This window comes from Pungitius pungitius, chromosome 7, assembly GCF_949316345.1.
Source record: "Pungitius pungitius chromosome 7, fPunPun2.1, whole genome shotgun sequence".
Classification (NCBI taxonomy): Eukaryota; Metazoa; Chordata; class Actinopteri; order Perciformes; family Gasterosteidae; genus Pungitius; species Pungitius pungitius.
This window is the reverse complement of record NC_084906.1, coordinates 3,425,963-3,445,325: the sequence shown is the minus strand read 5'-3', so window position 1 is coordinate 3,445,325 and position 19,363 is coordinate 3,425,963. Positions and strand designations below refer to the sequence as shown.

The window sequence follows — 19,363 nt, the reverse complement described above, 5'->3', positions numbered from 1 at the left end:
TTATAATACTTAAACGAGGGCTGCGATTACTGAAACCAGGGGCTTTCTAAGTGTATAGTGCTAGAAAGCTTCAGTGTCCACCACAGTATTTCCTTCCCTAAACCTTCATTTGATTCAATGTCAAAACAAGACAATAAATCCATATTATAATCTGTCCTCAAACGTATTACCAATGTGCTTTTTTAAAACTTTTGTTAAAAAAAGAGGGCAAACTAAACAGTGGTTTTCAAACAAAAACTTGTGTCCTCAAACTCATGTAACCGTGAAATTTGCCACAGATTATTATATTTCACAGCTGTGGAATATGAAAACCTCGGATGTTTTCAGCCACACATTTCAAGCACTCTTTTTCTGTTGAAACTTAGTCTCACTGTTGGGTGAAAACATTGCATGGCATGTGACATCTCAGAAATGCGGAAAACTGTTTTGTTGCTTCCTTGATCAGCAGGTTTTTGGACATCATCCAAATCGAATGCCCATGTCAACAACACTAGCCTATAAAAATAATTGGGATTATAATAATTGGGTTATTTTATTTCTTTTCAAGTCCCATGGTGTAGCTTGACCTCGGGTAAACAAGTGGTTGTCACATTTCTTGGGATTGTTGGTTTTGAATAGATTCATTTGTCTTGCTGACTCAGTGGGCTGACATTGATTACAGCTTGTTCACTGTGTGCTTTGAAACCACAGGAATGAGGTGTGGTTTTAAGAAATATTTTGAGCCAGTAGAACAATGCTTCTGCTGAAACCTAAGTAACTTCTTGGCATTCTAACATTTTTTGACTGGTTGAAATTCGATTTTAATTAACAAAGACACAGAAATTTAGAGAAAACTTTATCAACATAATATGGGTTTTAATTTAACCCCTTAGTATTTCTTCCCTGCAGCTTCAAGGACATGCAGTTATGAGATATTGATGAAAATTTGCAGCTCATCAAATTTGCTGCTCATTAAAACTATTTTAAAGCTCAGAGATCAACAAGCGGCCAACATGTGACTCTTAAGAAACGGCTGAACCAACTAGGAGCTTCATCACAAACCTCTCAACCAATGACAACTTCTGCACAGTCCACTGATCTAATCACATCTGGAGAGCACCGCTCTGAGCCAATCATTGTCAACATGTGATAGATCACACCTTGAGGTAATGAGATCTCTGCTGTTGAGATGTTTGGAGGTCTGCAATTGTTTGAAGTTTAAACTGTTTTAAGTGGAAAGGTATATTTGGCATTAGAAAGCAGTACAAGCATGAAAACAACACAAGTGGACAAAAGATCAAGTAGATAAACAAATGGAGAGCAAGAGAAAGCTGAAGCAAGGACAAAGCAAATGGTCTGAGAAGACTAAAGGAAGAGTGAAGAGAAGTTGGCTCTGACAAAAAGTGGAGCATATATTGGAAAAGATATAAAGACTGAGATAAAAGGTTCCACCAGAGAAGATGAAGCTGGGTGAAAGGAACGTGGCTTCACTGATCCTCACAGAAAACATTGAGATGGAGCTGTTTTCTTCAGGGGAGCCCTGCATGGAGACATCAACAAAGGAGACTAAGGAAGAACAGAGCTATGACCAGGTGTGTCTTTTGTTCTAAAAACCACAGAGCATTCGGGTTGAATAAGACATTTGAACTAGAACAAGACTGTGGTGATCCTCAAACTGCTATTCGTGTACTTCACAATGGCTTGTTCTATTTGAAGTACAAATGGTATTCTCTGCTAAATGTGACCTCATAACTTCAGACTAAAGAGATATAAACAAGTCTTTTCCAGCCAATTTCGGTATGTAAATGTTATCTGTTTTTAGTTTTAACCTGATAAGAATCTAGTTGGAACTGTAGTTAAAAGGAGTTAGATTAGTTGATTCCTTTACAAACCAATCACTGTAAATCACGGATCCAATTTGATATTACTGAGCAATACCAATTACTTTTGATAACAGTGAGAATATATAGTACTACTACTTAGATTAAAGGTCTAAATCAACCAACATATTTTTCAAATTATTTTTTTGTTGGATAGTGGTTCCTTATAAAAACTTGTTGACAAGGACTCAAACAGAAAATACAGCTGTTTATGCCTTCTTTTTGCATTAAACCAAAACCAACATCTTCGATCCATTGTTATGTCAAATCATTATTTTCCTGTTCTTGAGCCCAGAAACACCTGGACAATCCTCTCGTTCCCAAATGTGGGAAGGAACCAGAGCCGGCGGTCCAGACTGCACCCCCAGGGGACCAGGCAGAGCCCAAAACAGAGCCCTGCTCTCCTTTCGTGGAGGATATTCAGATAGAAATGGAGGTCAGTAAGTATTCGTGAAGAACGTAATAATATAAATGAACAAATGTATAGAGCAACAATTCAAACAACCCCTCTTCATGTAGTACCGTGTGAAAGGAGTTGAACCTACAGATTGAGAATGAACGGCTTTTCGGGATCTCTGAGCAGCTTCCTTTAGCGTTTTAGGTTTTTTCATTTCCCAACCAGATCATCTGCTTTCTCTTTTCTCTCCTTCATTCAGGTGCTTTCTCCCCTCCAACACCGTGCTACTGAGCGAATGGCTATTAAACCAGGTGATACTTCCATCATGGCCCTGGTATGTCACTTGAGGTTTTATTTTTTCATCAGCTGATCCCGATCTTTGTGACAGTTCAACAGTTCAGCTTGGTGGAGTGTGCAAACAGTTTCTCCTGCTGTTTGGCCCTCTTCCATGGCAATAATGTAAAAATGGACTTGTGTGGGGTTTAGTGTATTGGCGGAACTAGAGAGCTGTTGTAAATGAACCCTGAGCCCAGAAAGGCAACGTGAAACCAAACAAAGCGTTTTTACTGATTCAATCAATAAATCGCTTATCTTTAATTTCAGTCATGGTCCTACTTGTCTGCTTATCTACACGGTGTATTGGCTCATACCCACATGTTTAGTGTAAGACATTTTAGAAAATAAGGACAAATGCGCAATGTTTTTCCTTCCTAGCAAGATGTTATTTCATGTGACCCTAGGGTTTCACTTTATTGAGTTCTTACGGTAAATTTACTTTGATTTCTTTTCCGTTGAATAATTGAAGACATATTGTCCTTTTTTCCTTGATGTTTTTAAATTGAAAAAGCATCAGAGATATAAGAAACATTATTATTTTGAGAAACTGTGTGCACAGTAAATGGGAATTAACAATATGTGTGTGCTGCAGCCATTTCCAAACAAGGCCAGATGTCTCAAGTGGAGAAGACTGACTCCATGGAAGACGGGACTGGTGGTCAAAGATGTGGTCTGTCTCCCCAGAGGACACTACCTGGCACAGCAGGAGAGGTGAGACTTGTTATTGTGCTGCAAGAACATGTTTTCCATCAGTGCCAGTGGGGATTAAGTGTTTCTAGCACCACTCTTATTCCATGATGTTTTATTGAGTAAAAGGCCAATTTTAACTGATATCCTAATGTTTGCTTTGACTCTATTGACCTTTCTTGTGCAATTACATACTTGTTTTTGTACAACTACATATTTTCTTTTGCCATCAACACCCATGGTCAGAATTAATTTAAGCTTAATTTTCCTCAGAGCGTGAAACCCTGACACTAAGCAATGTAGACTGCCTTTCAAATCAGGTTTATACCTGACTGTTCTTTTGAACATGAGTGTCCTTTCAGAAACACATTTACAAAACGTAATTTTGTGACCATGGTAGTAGAAATAGTTAGTGACATATTTCAAAATTGTTGATGTACATATTCTAATATCTAGTAAAGATATTGTTTAAAAAATAAAGGACGTGTTTGCATCTGTTCTTTCAGACACACTGTTCCTCGGGGCAGGGAAAAAGCAGCTCTAGCCGCCGTGGGATTGACTGCTCGCATCTCCATTGATTACGAATGGTCGACCAGTCAGATGGAGAGTCGGCTGGCAATGCTCTTCCGAGGGCGTTTTGTAAAACGAGCGGGACAAAGGTTCTCCTTCACATTTCTACAGGTGTGTATTTCTGTCCCTGTGGGAGCCTGTTTGACTTAACGTTTTTTGCACATTTACAGTTTCCCTGCTACTCTTCCACATCTTGTGTTCTGATGGTATGTGTGCTTTGTAGTGTGTCGTGGGCTCTGGGCTGCTATTTGTCCCAGACCCTCCTGCAGAGGGCTGGACTGGTGAGCAGGTACTCAGGATCTCTGGACATGGTGCTTTGTACATCCTCAGCCAACAGGACTACCCGCAGGTAAACCACAAGTGCTCTGTTTCTCTTAAAAAAATCCAAAATTATTGACATGTCTTTTGGGATATCACGTGGTGGCTCAAACAGATATCGATTCATTTCAGGTTGTCAGAGTGTGTGAGTTCCCTTTATTTTAGTTTTCAGTAATACATCAATTTAAACTCCTTTTATTAAACGATACAGTCCAACTGGGAGGAAGGTGTGCCTGTGATGAGAAGCTCACAGCAGCCGCCTCTGACCCTGGAGGAGTTCAAACAGCTTTTCATCGTCTGCTACAGCCGCCCAGACAGCCAGCTGAAGGCAGCTGAAGAGGCAACAGTTGGACACTGGGAAGCGGCCCTTACTTTGGTCAGCGGTAAGAACACAGGGATGCCCGCAGGATCAGAGTGAAAAGATGTTTCAGGGTTCGCTAGGAGTTTTTACAAAAAAATGTCCGTGTCCACAAGCAGATGGTAAGGCAAATTTTTCCTTTGAGGACCTCCTCGCCTTCATCAGTGGAGCTGATCATCTGCCTCCTCTCGGTTTCTCCACAATGATCTCCCTACGTTTTTACTCCCAGGTCGGTATCTATCTCACAAGGCGACATTGTTCAATTACTAAAATGCTACGACATGATTCTGCTGTTGACATCCTGCTGAGACCTCAGCTAAAGTTAATTGGCACACAGAATATCTTAGAGACTTCCTTCTCGGCACTGAACAATTCTGAAGGCATAGCGAACAACAAACAAGCAGTGTTTTTACATCAATTTTTAAACCAGTTCAAATCACTATTAAGATGTAACAGAGAATTTGACAAAAACTCCATTTCATTTTCATTTTCAATTCATTTTTACTCTACTAGTCTACTCATTGTTTACAGGATACTCAACATTTTGGTAATAGCCTTTTTTATGAAATTGAATATTCTTTGATATTATTGAATTTAAAAAGAAAATCATCAGTATTTTCTTCGTGGTTTGCATTTCACCGTTTAAGAAGATGCGAGATAAACCTTGATGTCATATTAACATCTCATTGAATTAACTCTCCAGGATGCAAGGATGTCGGGGGCGCGGCTTCCTTACGCCTCCACTTGCGCTCTGGAGCTCTTCCTGCCCAGGTCAGCGGCGGGGCCTGTTGACCTGTTGGCGCTGCTAAGCAGAGCTTTGCATGAAGCCCTTGGCTCTACACATTTCCCAACAGAGGGAGATGGGGAGGGGGGGGGGCGGGGGGAGAGAGGCAGCATTGGAGTGGTGACGAGTTTATGAGGTTGATGGATTATTGAGCGCCTGCTGACAGTGACTTTGTCGATCTCAAAGGTTTCTGTGATATGCAGACAATGTGAGGGTAAAGAAAGCAACGTGCTGGTCTGTGAACAGTTTGTCACATTAACTCTTCTGACCTGATTAACGAGCCAAGTTTTATGTTTGCATTGTCCAATGCTTGATTGATTCAGAGTTAAGTGGACTATAGCAGCTCTTCACATACTTTAATTTGTTTGTTTCAATGGAAAAATTGTCTTTTCAAAGATAAAGTATAGTTTTGGGGTCAGTGGGGCTTTTGGCTGTTGTAGATCAAAGATGGGGAAAGGCGTCAACGTATTGTACTCGGTCATTGATGCAGGTGAAGGAAATTCCAAGGATGAATTCTTCAACTGAAGATTTTCATCCATGTTTTTAATATTTTAATAGTTAATTTAATATACTTAACTGTGATAAAGATTGCACCCAAGTCTTTTTGACATCTTTTTTATTACCTGTGTGTTTCTGCTGATGGCATATTGAGGAAATGTTTTACAATAATTATGGGAATTAATTAAAAATGTAAATTCGTTAAAAGATACAATACTTTTTGTGATATTTTTTTATATACATTTGACATGGTCAAAGGTTAAACAGGTTTTGACAGACCAAAGTATCGAAAAATACAAATAACTTTTGATGCAAGTGAAAGTAAACGAAGGAAATAAAAGTGCGCATATATATATATATATAAATTTGGGGTTGATGCTCAACAATTACAGCGAGGGAATAATAAATGACTGATAAACAGTGGTGTAAATTCAATGTTAATTCGTGCCTCCAACCCAATGAAAAGTTGGAAAGTTTTAAAGTTACTTTAAAAGTGAATTGGCACACAGAATATCTTTGAGACATCCCTCTCGGCACCGAAGGCCATGAAGGCATAGCAAACAACAAACGAGCAGTGCTCTCACTTTCTGTCTGGAAGACACATTCTGTAAGCTCTGCACTCAATGACTTTATTGTAACCTGTGTTTATGTGAGAACTTTCCTCCTTCATGATGAATGGGTGTAGTGTTTTCTGGCAGCTTCTTTGCCAGTTAAAGAGCATGGGAATTATTAATGCCCATTACTGTTTGATAGAGTATATTCCTTGAGCTTGAGCCTTAAATTCTTCTGTGAACATCCAATAAACCTCTCCAATTCCTTAGGAAATTGTTCAGGGGTTGTTGAGCGAAAACCTTTTTGATTGAAAAACTTAAGTTGTTACACTTAAGTGGAACAACATTTGATACGTTCTGCTAAATTGTCAAAGGAGTCTTTCCAGATATAAAGTAATAAGGTCAACTACCACTTGACATAATGTTGAAACAAATCTGCCAGCATAACCCTGAAGTGCTGTCTTCAATTAACATCATCTTTAACCCTTTGACTGTTTGCTACGTTGATTGTGTAAAATGTTCCATTCGGGAGCTGCTTTTCAAAAAACTAAATTAAAAGAAAACACAGAAGATTAGATTGATAATGTTGGTAAAGAGCATTTTTAAACCAATTTACAATTTCTGTTTTACGTACCTCTTTAACACGTTCAATGATGGTTGCATTGCTAAGCTCTCCAAAGGAAGTCATCCTCATCTGAAGGGCCGTTAATACAAAGCCTGTAGGTATGAAAAAACATTGATTAGGGGGATTAATTTTTCTTTAATGCGATTCTGTCAACCCTGTAACTCTTTACGAACTGAAACATGATTAATTACAGATGTAAGAAATACATAAAGGTTACTATAAAGGTTTAGGAAAAGTAAAATTAAAACTTAACACAGTATTAGGAAGATTAAAAAGTCAGTGACCTTGGTGAATTGTTTATGCATTGGTGTACTGTGGTATTATTGTTTTAATGATAGGGAACTTTGTAATGTAATTACACATTGAATGTAATAGTGTTTTGGCATTATTTGGCAGCCATTTTTGATTTAGTCTTTAGACGAAAATGGATGTTAGTTTTAGTCACATTTAGTCATTTTAATCCTTAGTTTTAGTCGACGAAAACAAATTACATTTTAGTCTAGTTTTAGTGACATTTAATAGCCATATTAAACTCCTTTTCTTCCCTTCTCAGGCCCAGGGACCCCCTAAATTGTGTCTACAACTACATAATAGTCTTGGTTATAGTACTTAAGTTGTCCATTAGATATCCCTCCGAAGGGTTCTAATGGGTTCTAAAATTTGACAGAGGGGCCAGGAACAAATGGATGAAGTGCTTGTGTGAGCTAATATAAATGACATGTGAAAAATCATCACATGAAAGGATTTGGCTTTTAACAAATAGATAAGGAAATTTAACACATTTGGGTTAGCCCTGCCGACCTCCTTAACCGTCCTACAATCAGTGCAATACATTATTTTTTTTGTAAAAAACATCTAGAAATCTGAAGATTTGTAATAGGTAGTGAGGACGTATGCAAAACATTATTTTCTGTGTTGAAGACATTATCCATAACACATTCTCAATAAATTAAGTTATATTAATTTAAATTATCTATACATTAAACTTAACACAGTACCCAATCAAAGGGGTAAGGCTATATTTGGGGTCAGTAAAAATTCTAATTTCTTCAATTTCTTTGTCAGTGTGAGCTCAAACTATCAATGATTTAGGACTGTTTTTATAAATACAAAATAAAGAACATTCCTGTATTATTGACTATATGGATAAGAAAGATGAAAAAAAATCCCAGTGTCACTAGCCTTGGTTTGGAGTCGAAGAATTGGGCTTTGCAGTAGTCAGGACCGCGGTTGTTGGTGCAGCTTTTGGGACTGTTATAGTTGGAACCTCTGTAGTCGGTGCCACAGTAGTGGCCTTAGCTGTTGTTAGTGGAGCTGTTGTTGGGGCGACAGTCATTGCCTCAGTAGTGGGATCCGCCATAGTGGATGCGGCAGATGTTCGGGCAGTGGTGTTTGCTGTAAATGTTGTTAGGGCGGTTGTTGTCGGAGCCAAAGTTGTTGGAGCCGCGGTAGTAAAAGCTGTAGTATTCGGAGCCACAGTAGTGTCCGTATCGGTTGTTGGCGAAGCTGTTGTTGAGGCGATAGTTGTTGGAGCCGCAGTAGTAGGAGCTACTGTTGTGGGTGCGGCAGTAATCGAGGCAGCAGATGTTGGTGCAGCTGTTGTTGGGGTGACAGTAGTTGGAGATACAGTAGTGGGATCAAATGTAGTAGGTGTCGCTGTTGTCTGGCCCATAGTTGTTGGTGCAGCTGTTATTGGGATGACAGTTGTGGGAGCTGCAGTAGTGGTAGCCGCAGTAGTAAGTGCCGGAGTTGTCGGGGCGGTGGTTGTTGGAGCAGCTGTTGTTTGGGCGACAGTTGTTGTGGCCGCGGTAGTGGTAGCAGCAGTAGTGGTAGCTGCAGTAGTGGGTGGCTCAGTTGTCGAGGCATTGGCTGTTGGTGCAGCTGTTGTTGGGGTGACAGTTGTGGGAGTTGCAGTAGTGGTAGCCGGAGTTGTCGGGGCCGCGGTTGTGGTAGCCGCAGTAGTGGTTGCTGCAGTAGTGGGTGGCTCAGTTGTCGAGGCATTGGCTGTTGGTGCAGCTGTTGTTGGGGCGACAGTTGTCGGGTCTGTTGTTGTTGTAGCCAGTATTGTTGGAGAAGTAGTATTGGGAGCTGCAGTAGTGGGTGCCGGAGTTGTCGGGGCAGTGGTTGTCGGTGCAGCTGTTGTTTGGGCGACAGTTGTTGTGGCCAAGGTAGTGGTAGCCGCAGTAGTGGTAGCTGCAGTACTGGGTGGCTCAGTTGTCGAGGCATTGGCTGTTGGTGCAGCTGTTATTGGGGTGACAGTTGTGGGAGTTGCAGTAGTGGTAGCCGCAGTTGTCGGGGCCGCGGTTGTGGTAGCCGCAGTAGTGGTTGCTGCAGTAGTGGGTGGCTCAGTTGTCGAGGAATTGGCTGTTGGTGCAGCTGTTGTTGGGGTGACAGTTGTGGGAGCTGCAGTAGTGGATGCCGGAGCTGTTGGGGCCATGGTTGTCGGTGCAGCTGTTGTTTGGGCGACAGTTGTTGTGGCCGCGGTAGTGGTAACCGCAGTAGTGGGTGGCTCAGTTGTCGAGGCATTGGCTGTTGGTGCAGCTGTTGTTGGGGTAACAGTTGTGGGAGTTGCAGTAGTGGTAGCCAGAGTTGTCGGGGCCGCGGTTGTGGTAGCCGCAGTAGTGGTTGCTGCAGTAGTGGGTGGCTCAGTTGTCGAGGCATTGGCTGTTGGTGCAGCTGTTGTTGGGGCGACAGTTGTCGGGTCTGTTGTTGTTGTAGCCAGTATTGTTGGAGAAGTAATATTGGGAGCTGCAGTAGTGGGTGCCGGAGTTGTCGGGGCCGTGGTTGTCGGTGCAGCTGTTGTTTGGGCGACAGTTGTTGTGGCCAAGGTAGTGGTAGCCGCAGTAGTGGTTGCTGCAGTAGTGGGTGGCTCAGTTGTCGAGGAATTGGCTGTTGGTGCAGCTGTTGTTGGGGTGACAGTTGTGGGAGCTGCAGTAGTGGATGCCGGAGCTGTTGGGGCCATGGTTGTTGGTGCAGCTGTTGTTTGGGCGACAGATGTTGTGGCCGCGGTAGTGCTAGCCGCAGTAGTGGTAGCGGCAGTAGTGGGTTGCTCAGTTGTCGAGGCATTGGCTGTTGGTGCAGCTGTTGTTGCGGCGACAGTTGTCGGGTCTGTTGTTGTAGCCAGTATTGTTGGAGCAGTAGTATTGGGAGCTGCAGTAGTGGGTGCCGGAGTTGTCGGGGCCGTGGTTGTCGGTGCAGCTGTTGTTTGGGCGACAGTTGTTGTGGCCAAGGTAGTGGTAGCCGCAGTAGTGGTAGCTGCAGTAGTGGGTGGCTCAGTTGTCGAGGCATTGGCTGTTGGTGCAGCTGTTGTTGGGGCGACAGTTGTCGGGTCTGTTGTTGTTGTAGCCAGTATTGTTGGAGAAGAAGTATTGGGAGCTGCAGTAGTGGGTGCCGGAGTTGTCGGGGCAGTGGTTCTCGGTGCAGCTGTTGTTTGGGCGACAGTTGTTGTGGCCAAGGTAGTGGTAGCCGCAGTAGTGGTAGCTGCAGTAGTGGGTGGCTCAGTTGTTGAGGCATTGGCTGTTGGTGCAGCTGTTGTTGGGGTGACAGTTGTGGGAGTTGCAGTAGTGGTAGCCGCAGTTGTCGGGGCCGCGGTTGTGGTAGCCGCAGTAGTGGTTGCTGCAGTAGTGGGTGGCTCAGTTGTCGAGGAATTGGCTGTTGGTGCAGCTGTTGTTGGGGTGACAGTTGTGGGAGCTGCAGTAGTGGATGCCGGAGCTGTTGGGGCCATGGTTGTCGGTGCAGCTGTTGTTTGGGCGACAGTTGTTGTGGCCGCGGTAGTGCTAGCCGCAGTAGTGGTAGCGGCAGTAGTGGGTTGCTCAGTTGTCGAGGCATTGGCTGTTGGTGCAGCTGTTGTTGCGGCGACAGTTGTCGGGTCTGTTGTTGGTGTAGCCAGTATTGTTGGAGCAGTAGTATTGGGAGCTGCAGTAGTGGGTGCCAGAGTTGTCGGGGCCGTGGTTGTCGGTGCAGCTGTTGTTTGGGCGACAGTTGTTGTGGCCAAGGTAGTGGTAGCCGCAGTAGTGGTTGCTGCAGTAGTGGGTGGCTCAGTTGTCGAGGAATTGGCTGTTGGTGCAGCTGTTGTTGGGGTGACAGTTGTGGGAGCTGCAGTAGTGGATGCCGGAGCTGTTGGGGCCATGGTTGTCGGTGCAGCTGTTGTTTGGGCGACAGATGTTGTGGCCGCGGTAGTGCTAGCCGCAGTAGTGGTAGCGGCAGTAGTGGGTTGCTCAGTTGTCGAGGCATTGGCTGTTGGTGCAGCTGTTGTTGCGGCGACAGTTGTCGGGTCTGTTGTTGTAGCCAGTATTGTTGGAGCAGTAGTATTGGGAGCTGCAGTAGTGGGTGCCGGAGTTGTCGGGGCCGTGGTTGTCGGTGCAGCTGTTGTTTGGGCGACAGTTGTTGTGGCCAAGGTAGTGGTAGCCGCAGTAGTGGTAGCTGCAGTAGTGGGTGGCTCAGTTGTCGAGGCATTGGCTGTTGGTGCAGCTGTTGTTGGGGTGACAGTTGTGGGAGTTGCAGTAGTGGTAGCCGCAGTTGTTGGGGCCGCGGTTGTGGTAGCCGCAGTAGTGGTTGCTGCAGTAGTGGGTGGCTCAGTTGTCGAGGAATTGGCTGTTGGTGCAGCTGTTGTTGGGGTGACAGTTGTGGGAGCTGCAGTAGTGGATGCCGGAGCTGTTGGGGCCATGGTTGTCGGTGCAGCTGTTGTGGTTGCTGCAGTAGTGGGTGGCTCAGTTGTCGAGGCATTGGCTGTTGGTGCAGCTGTTGTTGGGGCGACAGTTGTCGGGTCTGTTGTTGTTGTAGCCAGTATTGTTGGAGAAGTAGTATTGGGAGCTGCAGTAGTGGGTGCCGGAGTTGTCGGGGCCGTGGTTGTCGGTGCAGCTGTTGTTTGGGCGACAGATGTTGTGGCCGCGGTAGTGCTAGCCGCAGTAGTGGTAGCGGCAGTAGTGGGTTGCTCAGTTGTCGAGGCATTGGCTGTTGGTGCAGCTGTTGTTGCGGCGACAGTTGTCGGGTCTGTTGTTGTAGCCAGTATTGTTGGAGCAGTAGTATTGGGAGCTGCAGTAGTGGGTGCCGGAGTTGTCGGGGCCGTGGTTGTCGGTGCAGCTGTTGTTTGGGCGACAGTTGTTGTGGCCAAGGTAGTGGTAGCCGCAGTAGTGGTAGCTGCAGTAGTGGGTGGCTCAGTTGTCGAGGCATTGGCTGTTGGTGCAGCTGTTGTTGGGGTGACAGTTGTGGGAGTTGCAGTAGTGGTAGCCGCAGTTGTTGGGGCCGCGGTTGTGGTAGCCGCAGTAGTGGTTGCTGCAGTAGTGGGTGGCTCAGTTGTCGAGGAATTGGCTGTTGGTGCAGCTGTTGTTGGGGTGACAGTTGTGGGAGCTGCAGTAGTGGATGCCGGAGCTGTTGGGGCCATGGTTGTCGGTGCAGCTGTTGTGGTTGCTGCAGTAGTGGGTGGCTCAGTTGTCGAGGCATTGGCTGTTGGTGCAGCTGTTGTTGGGGCGACAGTTGTCGGGTCTGTTGTTGTTGTAGCCAGTATTGTTGGAGAAGTAGTATTGGGAGCTGCAGTAGTGGGTGCCGGAGTTGTCGGGGCCGTGGTTGTCGGTGCAGCTGTTGTTTGGGCGACAGTTGTTGTGGCCAAGGTAGTGGTAGCCGCAGTAGTGGTTGCTGCAGTAGTGGGTGGCTCAGTTGTCGAGGAATTGGCTGTTGGTGCAGCTGTTGTTGGGGTGACAGTTGTGGGAGCTGCAGTAGTGGATGCCGGAGCTGTTGGGGCCATGGTTGTCGGTGCAGCTGTTGTGGTTGCTGCAGTAGTGGGTGGCTCAGTTGTCGAGGCATTGGCTGTTGGTGCAGCTGTTGTTGGGGCGACAGTTGTCGGGTCTGTTGTTGTTGTAGCCAGTATTGTTGGAGAAGTAGTATTGGGAGCTGCAGTAGTGGGTGCCGGAGTTGTCGGGGCCGTGGTTGTCGGTGCAGCTGTTGTTTGGGCGACAGTTGTTGTGGCCACGGTAGTGGTAACCGCAGTAGTGGGTGGCTCAGTTGTCGAGGCATTGGCTGTTGGTGCAGCTGTTGTTTGGGTGACAGTTGTGGGAGTTGCAGTAGTGGTAGCCGGAGTTGTCGGGGCCGCTGTTGTGGTAGCCGCAGTAGTGGTTGCTGCAGTAGTGGGTGGCTCAGTTGTCGAGGCATTGGCTGTTGGTGCAGCTGTTGTTGCGGCGACAGTTGTCGGGTCTGTTGTTGTAGCCAGTATTGTTTGAGCAGTAGTATTGGGAGCTGCAGTAGTGGGTGCCAGAGTTGTCGGGGCCGTGGTTGTCGGTGCAGCTGTTGTTTGGGCGACAGTTGTTGTGGCCACGGTAGTGGTAACCGCAGTAGTGGGTGGCTCAGTTGTCGAGGCATTGGCTGTTGGTGCAGCTGTTGTTGGGGTAACAGTTGTGGGAGTTGCAGTAGTGGTAGCCAGAGTTGTCGGGGCCGCGGTTGTGGTAGCCGCAGTAGTGGTTGCTGCAGTAGTGGGTGGCCCAGTTGTCGAGGCATTGGCTGTTGGTACAGCTGTTGTTGGGGTGACAGTTGTGGGAGCTGCAGTAGTGGATGCCGGAGCTGTCGGGGCCACAGTTGTTGGTGCAGCTGTTGTTTGGGCGACAGTTGTTGTGGCCGCGGTAGTGCTAGCCGCAGTAGTGGTAGCGGCAGCAGTGGGTTGCTCAGTTGTCGAGTCATTGGCTGTTGGTGCAGCTGTTGTTGCGGTGACAGTTGTCGGGTCTGTTGTTGTAGCCAGTATTGTTTGAGCAGTAGTATTGGGAGCTGCAGTATTGGGTGCCGGAGTTGTCGGGGCCGTGGTTGTCGGTGCAGCTGTTGTTTGGGCGACAGTTGTTGTGTCCGCGGTAGTGGTAGCCGCAGTAGTGGTAGCTGCCACAGTGGGTGGCTCAGTTGTTGAGGCATTGGCTGTTGGTGCAGCTGTTGTTGGGGTGAGAGTTGTGGGAGCTGCAGTAGTGGGTGCCGCAGTAGTTGATGCCGCAGTTGTTGTTGCTTGGGTTGTAAGTGCAGCTGATGTTGAGGTGACAGTAGTTGTGGCCACGGTAGTGGAAGCCGCAGTAGTGGGTGGCTCAGTTGTGGAGGCATTGGCTGTTGGTGCAGCTGTTGCGGCGACAGTTGTCGGGACTGTTGTTGTAGCCAGTATTGTTTTAGCAGTAGTATTCGGAGCTGCAGTAGTGGGTGCCGGAGTTGTCGGGGCAGTGGTTGTCGGTGCAGCTGTTGTTTGGGCGACAGTTGTTGTGGCCGCGGTAGTGGTAGCCGCAGTAGTGGTAGCTGCAGTAGTGGGTGGCTCAGTTGTCGAGGCATTTGCTGTGGGTGCAGCTGTTGTTGGGGTGAGAGTTGTGGGAGCTGCAGTAGTGGGTGCCGCAGTAGTTGATGCCGCAGTTGTTGTTGCTGGGGTTGTAAGTGCAGCTGATGTTGAGGTGACAGTAGTTGTGGCCACGGTAGTGGAAGCCGCAGTAGTGGGTGGCTCAGTTGTCGAGGCATTGGCTGTTGGTGCAGCTGTTGCGGCGACAGTTGTAGGGACTGTTGTTGTAGCCAGTATTGTTGGAGCAGCAGTATTGGGAGCTGCAGTAGTGGGTGGCAAAGTTGTCGAGGCATTGGCTGTCGGTGCAGCTGTTGTTTGGGCGACAGTTGTTGTGGCCACGGTAGTGGTAACCGCAGTAGTGGGTGGCTCAGTTGTCGAGGCATTGGCTGTTAGTGCAGCTGTTGTTTGGGCGACAATTGTCGGGTCTGTTGTTGTTGGGGCCAGTGTTGTTGGAGCAGTAGTATTGGGAGCTGCAGTAGTGGGTGCCGCAGTTGTGGGTGCAGCTGTTGTTGTGGTGACTGCTGTTGGGTCTGTTGTTGTCGTAGCAAGTATTCTCAGATTAGCAACACTTCCAGTCTCAGTTAAGACTGCAGGGTGTGTTTCATCAGTTAGTACAAGTAAGTATTAGCGTTAATTACGATTAATTAATTACAATGTGAATTAAGATTAATTAATTACACAAAAAATAACACATTAAACATTTTTTACGCATTTTTACACTTATTTTTTGCACCGCGGAACGTTTCTCACTGGATGAGTTTCGGAGGACCGATTATACTGCAGCACCAACTAGCCTTCATGACTTCAGACAACAACAAACCACAGTGAACATGAACGAAGAAGCTGACGAGACCGTGTCGGGTGGCCCCGTGAATAGGAAATCTTATTTTAATAAACACACGGATGGAAGCGTCGATAAGAGCGTGGTTGTGTGCAAGCTGTGCAACAAGGAATTCGCATCGAGCCTCAAGTATCACCTCAACGCAAAACAATTAGCAGCTAGCGTGGACGTTAGCCCGACTACGAGTACAAGGACCCACACCCAACCCACACTGCACCAGATGACTGGTTTAAGGACCAGGGTAACTAAGTCCACGTCTGAAAAAATAACCAATGTTCTGAATGTACTTGAAAGTATTGGTCTACTAAAACCTAGTTTACAGAAGGTCTACTTAGCTATAGGCTACCTGAATTTCTGAAAGTACTATATTTCTAAATATGCTATTTCTAAAATAACAATCCATGTGAAAAAAATTACTTTTCACTGTTCTCAGGTCAAATATTTATGCAATTAAAATGCGATTCATTTTGATTAATTAATTACAAAGCCTCTAATTAGATTAATATTTTTAATCGAGTCCCGGCCCTAATAATATATATATATATATATATATATATATATATATATATATATATATATATTGACCTTACATATATTTTTTTATAATAATTTTTTACCTATTATTAAAAAAATCTTTTCTGTGACATTTTTTTGACCCTACATAATTTGACTTTTTTCACAATATATTTTTTCCCATGACATTACTGGAATGATCTTAGATGGAGCAACCTACACGTCCCTGTCACTAATGCCAAATGCCCCAAATTTCTGTACTTTAAACCTTATCTGGGTTCAACCCTCAAGGGACATGGTGGCTCTTCCTAAATCCTTTTTTAGTTTTGGGTAACTGACATGTAGAAAAAATCATAATGGGATATTGCCCCAGAGACGGATTGGTGCATCTTGGAGGATCAACCATGCTATTCATCCTTCCTGCATTGGTAAAGGCACAAGTGAGTTGAATTTGAATGTAACAGAGAATTGGAGGGTAAACAAATCTACACCCTGTGCCAGACTGTCAGTTTAAGGTTGCACAGGATGCCCTGAAGTAGACAAACATGTGATTGTCTTGAAAAATGCCCTCAGAGGCTGTAATAAGTTTCATGTCAGTGTGACCACTGAATGAGACACATCTGCTCATCTTTACTGACTCATCCGGCCTTCTCTCCCGTCAAAAAGGTGGAACCCTATAGGCTACGTAGCATGGCTAATAAGTGCTAAAAGCTAAAGCAATTAACAATGCAATTCATCATTCAAAAGATTCTTCATCATTCTTGACAATGCCATCATAACTCAAGTGAACGCGCCTTGTGTTTCTGCATAACCCCTAGGGTTCACTTCTCTGAAACAACCAGTGGGGACAATGCCCCCACTACTACCTCCGCGGATACAACAATTTAACAGATAATAGGGATAGTAAATAATAATAATAGCAATACACGTTTCTCAGACAAAACATAATGTAAACTGTTACCTTGTGTAGAGAATGCATGTAAAAATCCATACAAAAATATACAAGAGAGGCTGTGTTTTATCATGATGACTGACGATCCTTACTACTCAAAGTGTAGAGAAATCTTTTGTTTGGTACTGAGAGTTTGTGGATGACTCCTCCCTCAACTATGAATGCGGTGATGGGACGACGGTTCTGGCCAATTACTGGAAAAACAGGTATCACCGCCACTGAAAGATAAACAAGTTTTGCACAACAGTTCACACACTAAAAATGACATTTTCATCAGAGGAATTATTCTTTAATCAAAGGATAGCAATTCTCCTGTGGCTTGGGGCTTCAGTTCTGGTTGGGGCAGCAGGTATCCAAGGATTACGCTGTCCGTCTTGTCTAATATCTGCAGGTGTTATGGGGGCAGAAGCTGCTCCCAGAGCTCTGTAACAGGACGTGAGGTGCCGCATTCCTCAGAAGGACCGTCAATCTGTCAAAAGTACCACTTCAGGCCACTTGACATGGTTTAAATGATTTCTTTCATTTACCCGGAATCTTTTTTGACTTGACATTGAACAGGGACAATTTTTCTCTTTTCACTGAGGACAGAAATAGTGTTCAAATCTAAAAAGTGCATCAGAATGAAATCAGGAATATTAACCTATACATTCAATATGGTTATTTTTTAACTCTTTTTAACCACTCTCATATAACCTTTGAAATGTGTGTTGCCTGCTTACTCAATCAGCAAGTCTTTGGACTTTATCCAAATGTGATGCCAATGTCAACAAAACTACTAGACCATGAAAATATTTTTGCGGGGTTTTTGCTCACATTTTCCTTTAACTTGATTTATTTATTTATTTTCCTCACAAGAAACAAATCTAAACACTAAGGGTCAATTTACTACTTTTTCAATTCTCATGGTGTAACTTGAACTATTAGGTGTTACGTATCATAAATATATAATATTTCGTTACGTCTGTGAAAGGACTCATTTGACTGACATTGATTCACTGTGTGTTTTTGACACCACAGGAATGAGGTGTGCTTTTAAGCAATATTTTGAAAGTGAGCCAGTAGGACACTGCTTCTGCTGAAGTTTGCAAACCTAAGGAAATTTGTAGGATTCTAATGTTTTTTGACTTAATAATTAAATTGGACATTTCAACCAAAGACACTAGAGAAATTTTAAACTGTGTTCAGATAACATGGGTTTTAATTTGACCCCTTACTATTTTGTTCCTTTAGCTTTAGCGGCATGCAGTAATGAGTAATTCATGAATTAGTGTGGCTATGATGAATGATGAAGCAGGCTACAAATAATGAGTAAAAAGGGTTGCTTTATAACTGCAGTTGTGTATTTGTATTTTCAATCTTGTTAATGATCTCTTTCTAACTGACCTTCATGTGCCATTCGGAACTCATTTTAACACATTGACTTGTTATGGAGAACTTAAACTATTTAAAAGCTCAGAGATCAACAAGCGGCCAACGTGTGACTCTTAAGAAACTGCTGACTCCTTATGTAGTACCGTGTAAAAGGAGTTGAACTTACAGCTTGAGAATGAACGGCTTTTCAGGATCTCTGTGAGCAGCTTCCTTTAGCGTGTCAGTTTTTTTTAATTTCCCAACCAGATCATCTGCTTTCTCTTTTCTTTCCTTCATTCAGGTGTTTTCTCCCCTCCAACAGAAAAAGACGGCTGTTGCGCATTAACCCTGAGCGCAGAAAGTCAACGTGAAACCAAACAATTTGTTTTCACTGATTCAATCAATCAACATTTATCTTGTCTTTAATTTCAGTCATGGTCTTGCTTGTCTGCTTACCTGCTGACATTAGTGGTAGTGAGTTAATTAGTAAAAGTCTGGGAGGAATTTGTGCCTGTGATGAGGAGCTCACAGCAGCCGCCTCTGACCCTGGAGGAGTTCAAACAGCTTTTCATCGTCTGCTACAGCCGCCCAGACAGCCAGCTGAAGGAAGCTGAAGAGGCAACAGTTGGACACTGGGAAGCGGTCCTTACTTTGGTCAGCGGTAAGAACACAGGGATGCCCGCAGGATCAGAGTGAAAAGATGTTTCAGGGTTTGCTGAGTATTCACATAAAAAAATCTTTGTCTGGTGCAGTATTATCAGGATGCCGCCTGTTTCATTCTGCTGTTGACATCCTGCTGACAACTTACGCCTTGTTGTTACTGGACACAAACCAGTGAGAGTCATTAAAGAGTTCCACAGGATGCACTGGTTGCACTGGTTCAATACCATTTTACCAGTTTTTACCAGCGATATTATTCCTGTTATTAAATATGAGCATGGTGTGTATTTCAAGCCTGTCTGCAGTGGATTCTAACAGAGTGTAAAAAATGTAATTTTCCCACTGGAAATTAGTATAACGTATGGATTATTATTAGTGTGTACATTAAATATTATCTGACAACACTATATTGGAACGTACGCGTTGACCCGAGCCGCAGTTTTCTCCCACGTTTCTCTGTCTTTTGTTGCAGTAGCGGGGTGCTTCCGCGTTCTAATTGCCGCGCTGAAGGAAAACAAACGAGCCGACGAGCCGGAAAAAAAAAGACGAAACTCAGCTGCAAGTCCCTTCAAAATAAACACACAGGATGAATTTTTTTATTTTTCCATGCAAAGCCCAGCAAACCACTACAAACGGGTCCGCGACCCACCAGTTGAGAAACACTGATTTAAACTTTAAAATGTTGACACAAGTCTTAACAATTTTATTTAAAAAACAGCTTGTTGATATATATATAATACGTTTTTCATAATGACTATATGTTTCATTAGTTT

General features: G+C 44.5%; 1 protein-coding gene across 1 annotated transcript; it reads left to right on the top strand.

Annotated features, from left to right (window-relative positions):
- The first annotated feature begins 805 nt into the window (after nt 1-805).
- Nucleotides 806-5,444, top strand: LOC119216601 (uncharacterized). The gene is made up of 9 exons (XM_062563479.1): nt 806-1,571; nt 2,155-2,295; nt 2,516-2,590; nt 3,185-3,303; nt 3,786-3,960; nt 4,073-4,198; nt 4,379-4,550; nt 4,645-4,754; nt 5,229-5,444. The coding sequence occupies exons 1-9, from the start codon at nt 1,440-1,442 to the stop codon at nt 5,442-5,444; spliced, it is 1,266 nt and encodes a 421-aa protein (XP_062419463.1). The 5' UTR covers nt 806-1,439.
- Nucleotides 5,445-19,363: the final 13,919 nt, after the last annotated feature.

Bases quoted from the DNA above. Each gene is read 5' to 3' on its own strand.
- LOC119216601 (XM_062563479.1), top strand. From the start codon at position 1,440: ATGAAGCTGGGTGAAAGGAACGTGGCTTCACTGATCCTCACAGAAAAC. The intron at 2,296-2,515 runs GTCAGTAAGTAT...TCCTTCATTCAG, and splicing joins ATATTCAGATAGAAATGGAG to GTGCTTTCTCCCCTCCAACA. The intron at 4,755-5,228 runs GTCGGTATCTAT...TTAACTCTCCAG, and splicing joins CCCTACGTTTTTACTCCCAG to GATGCAAGGATGTCGGGGGC.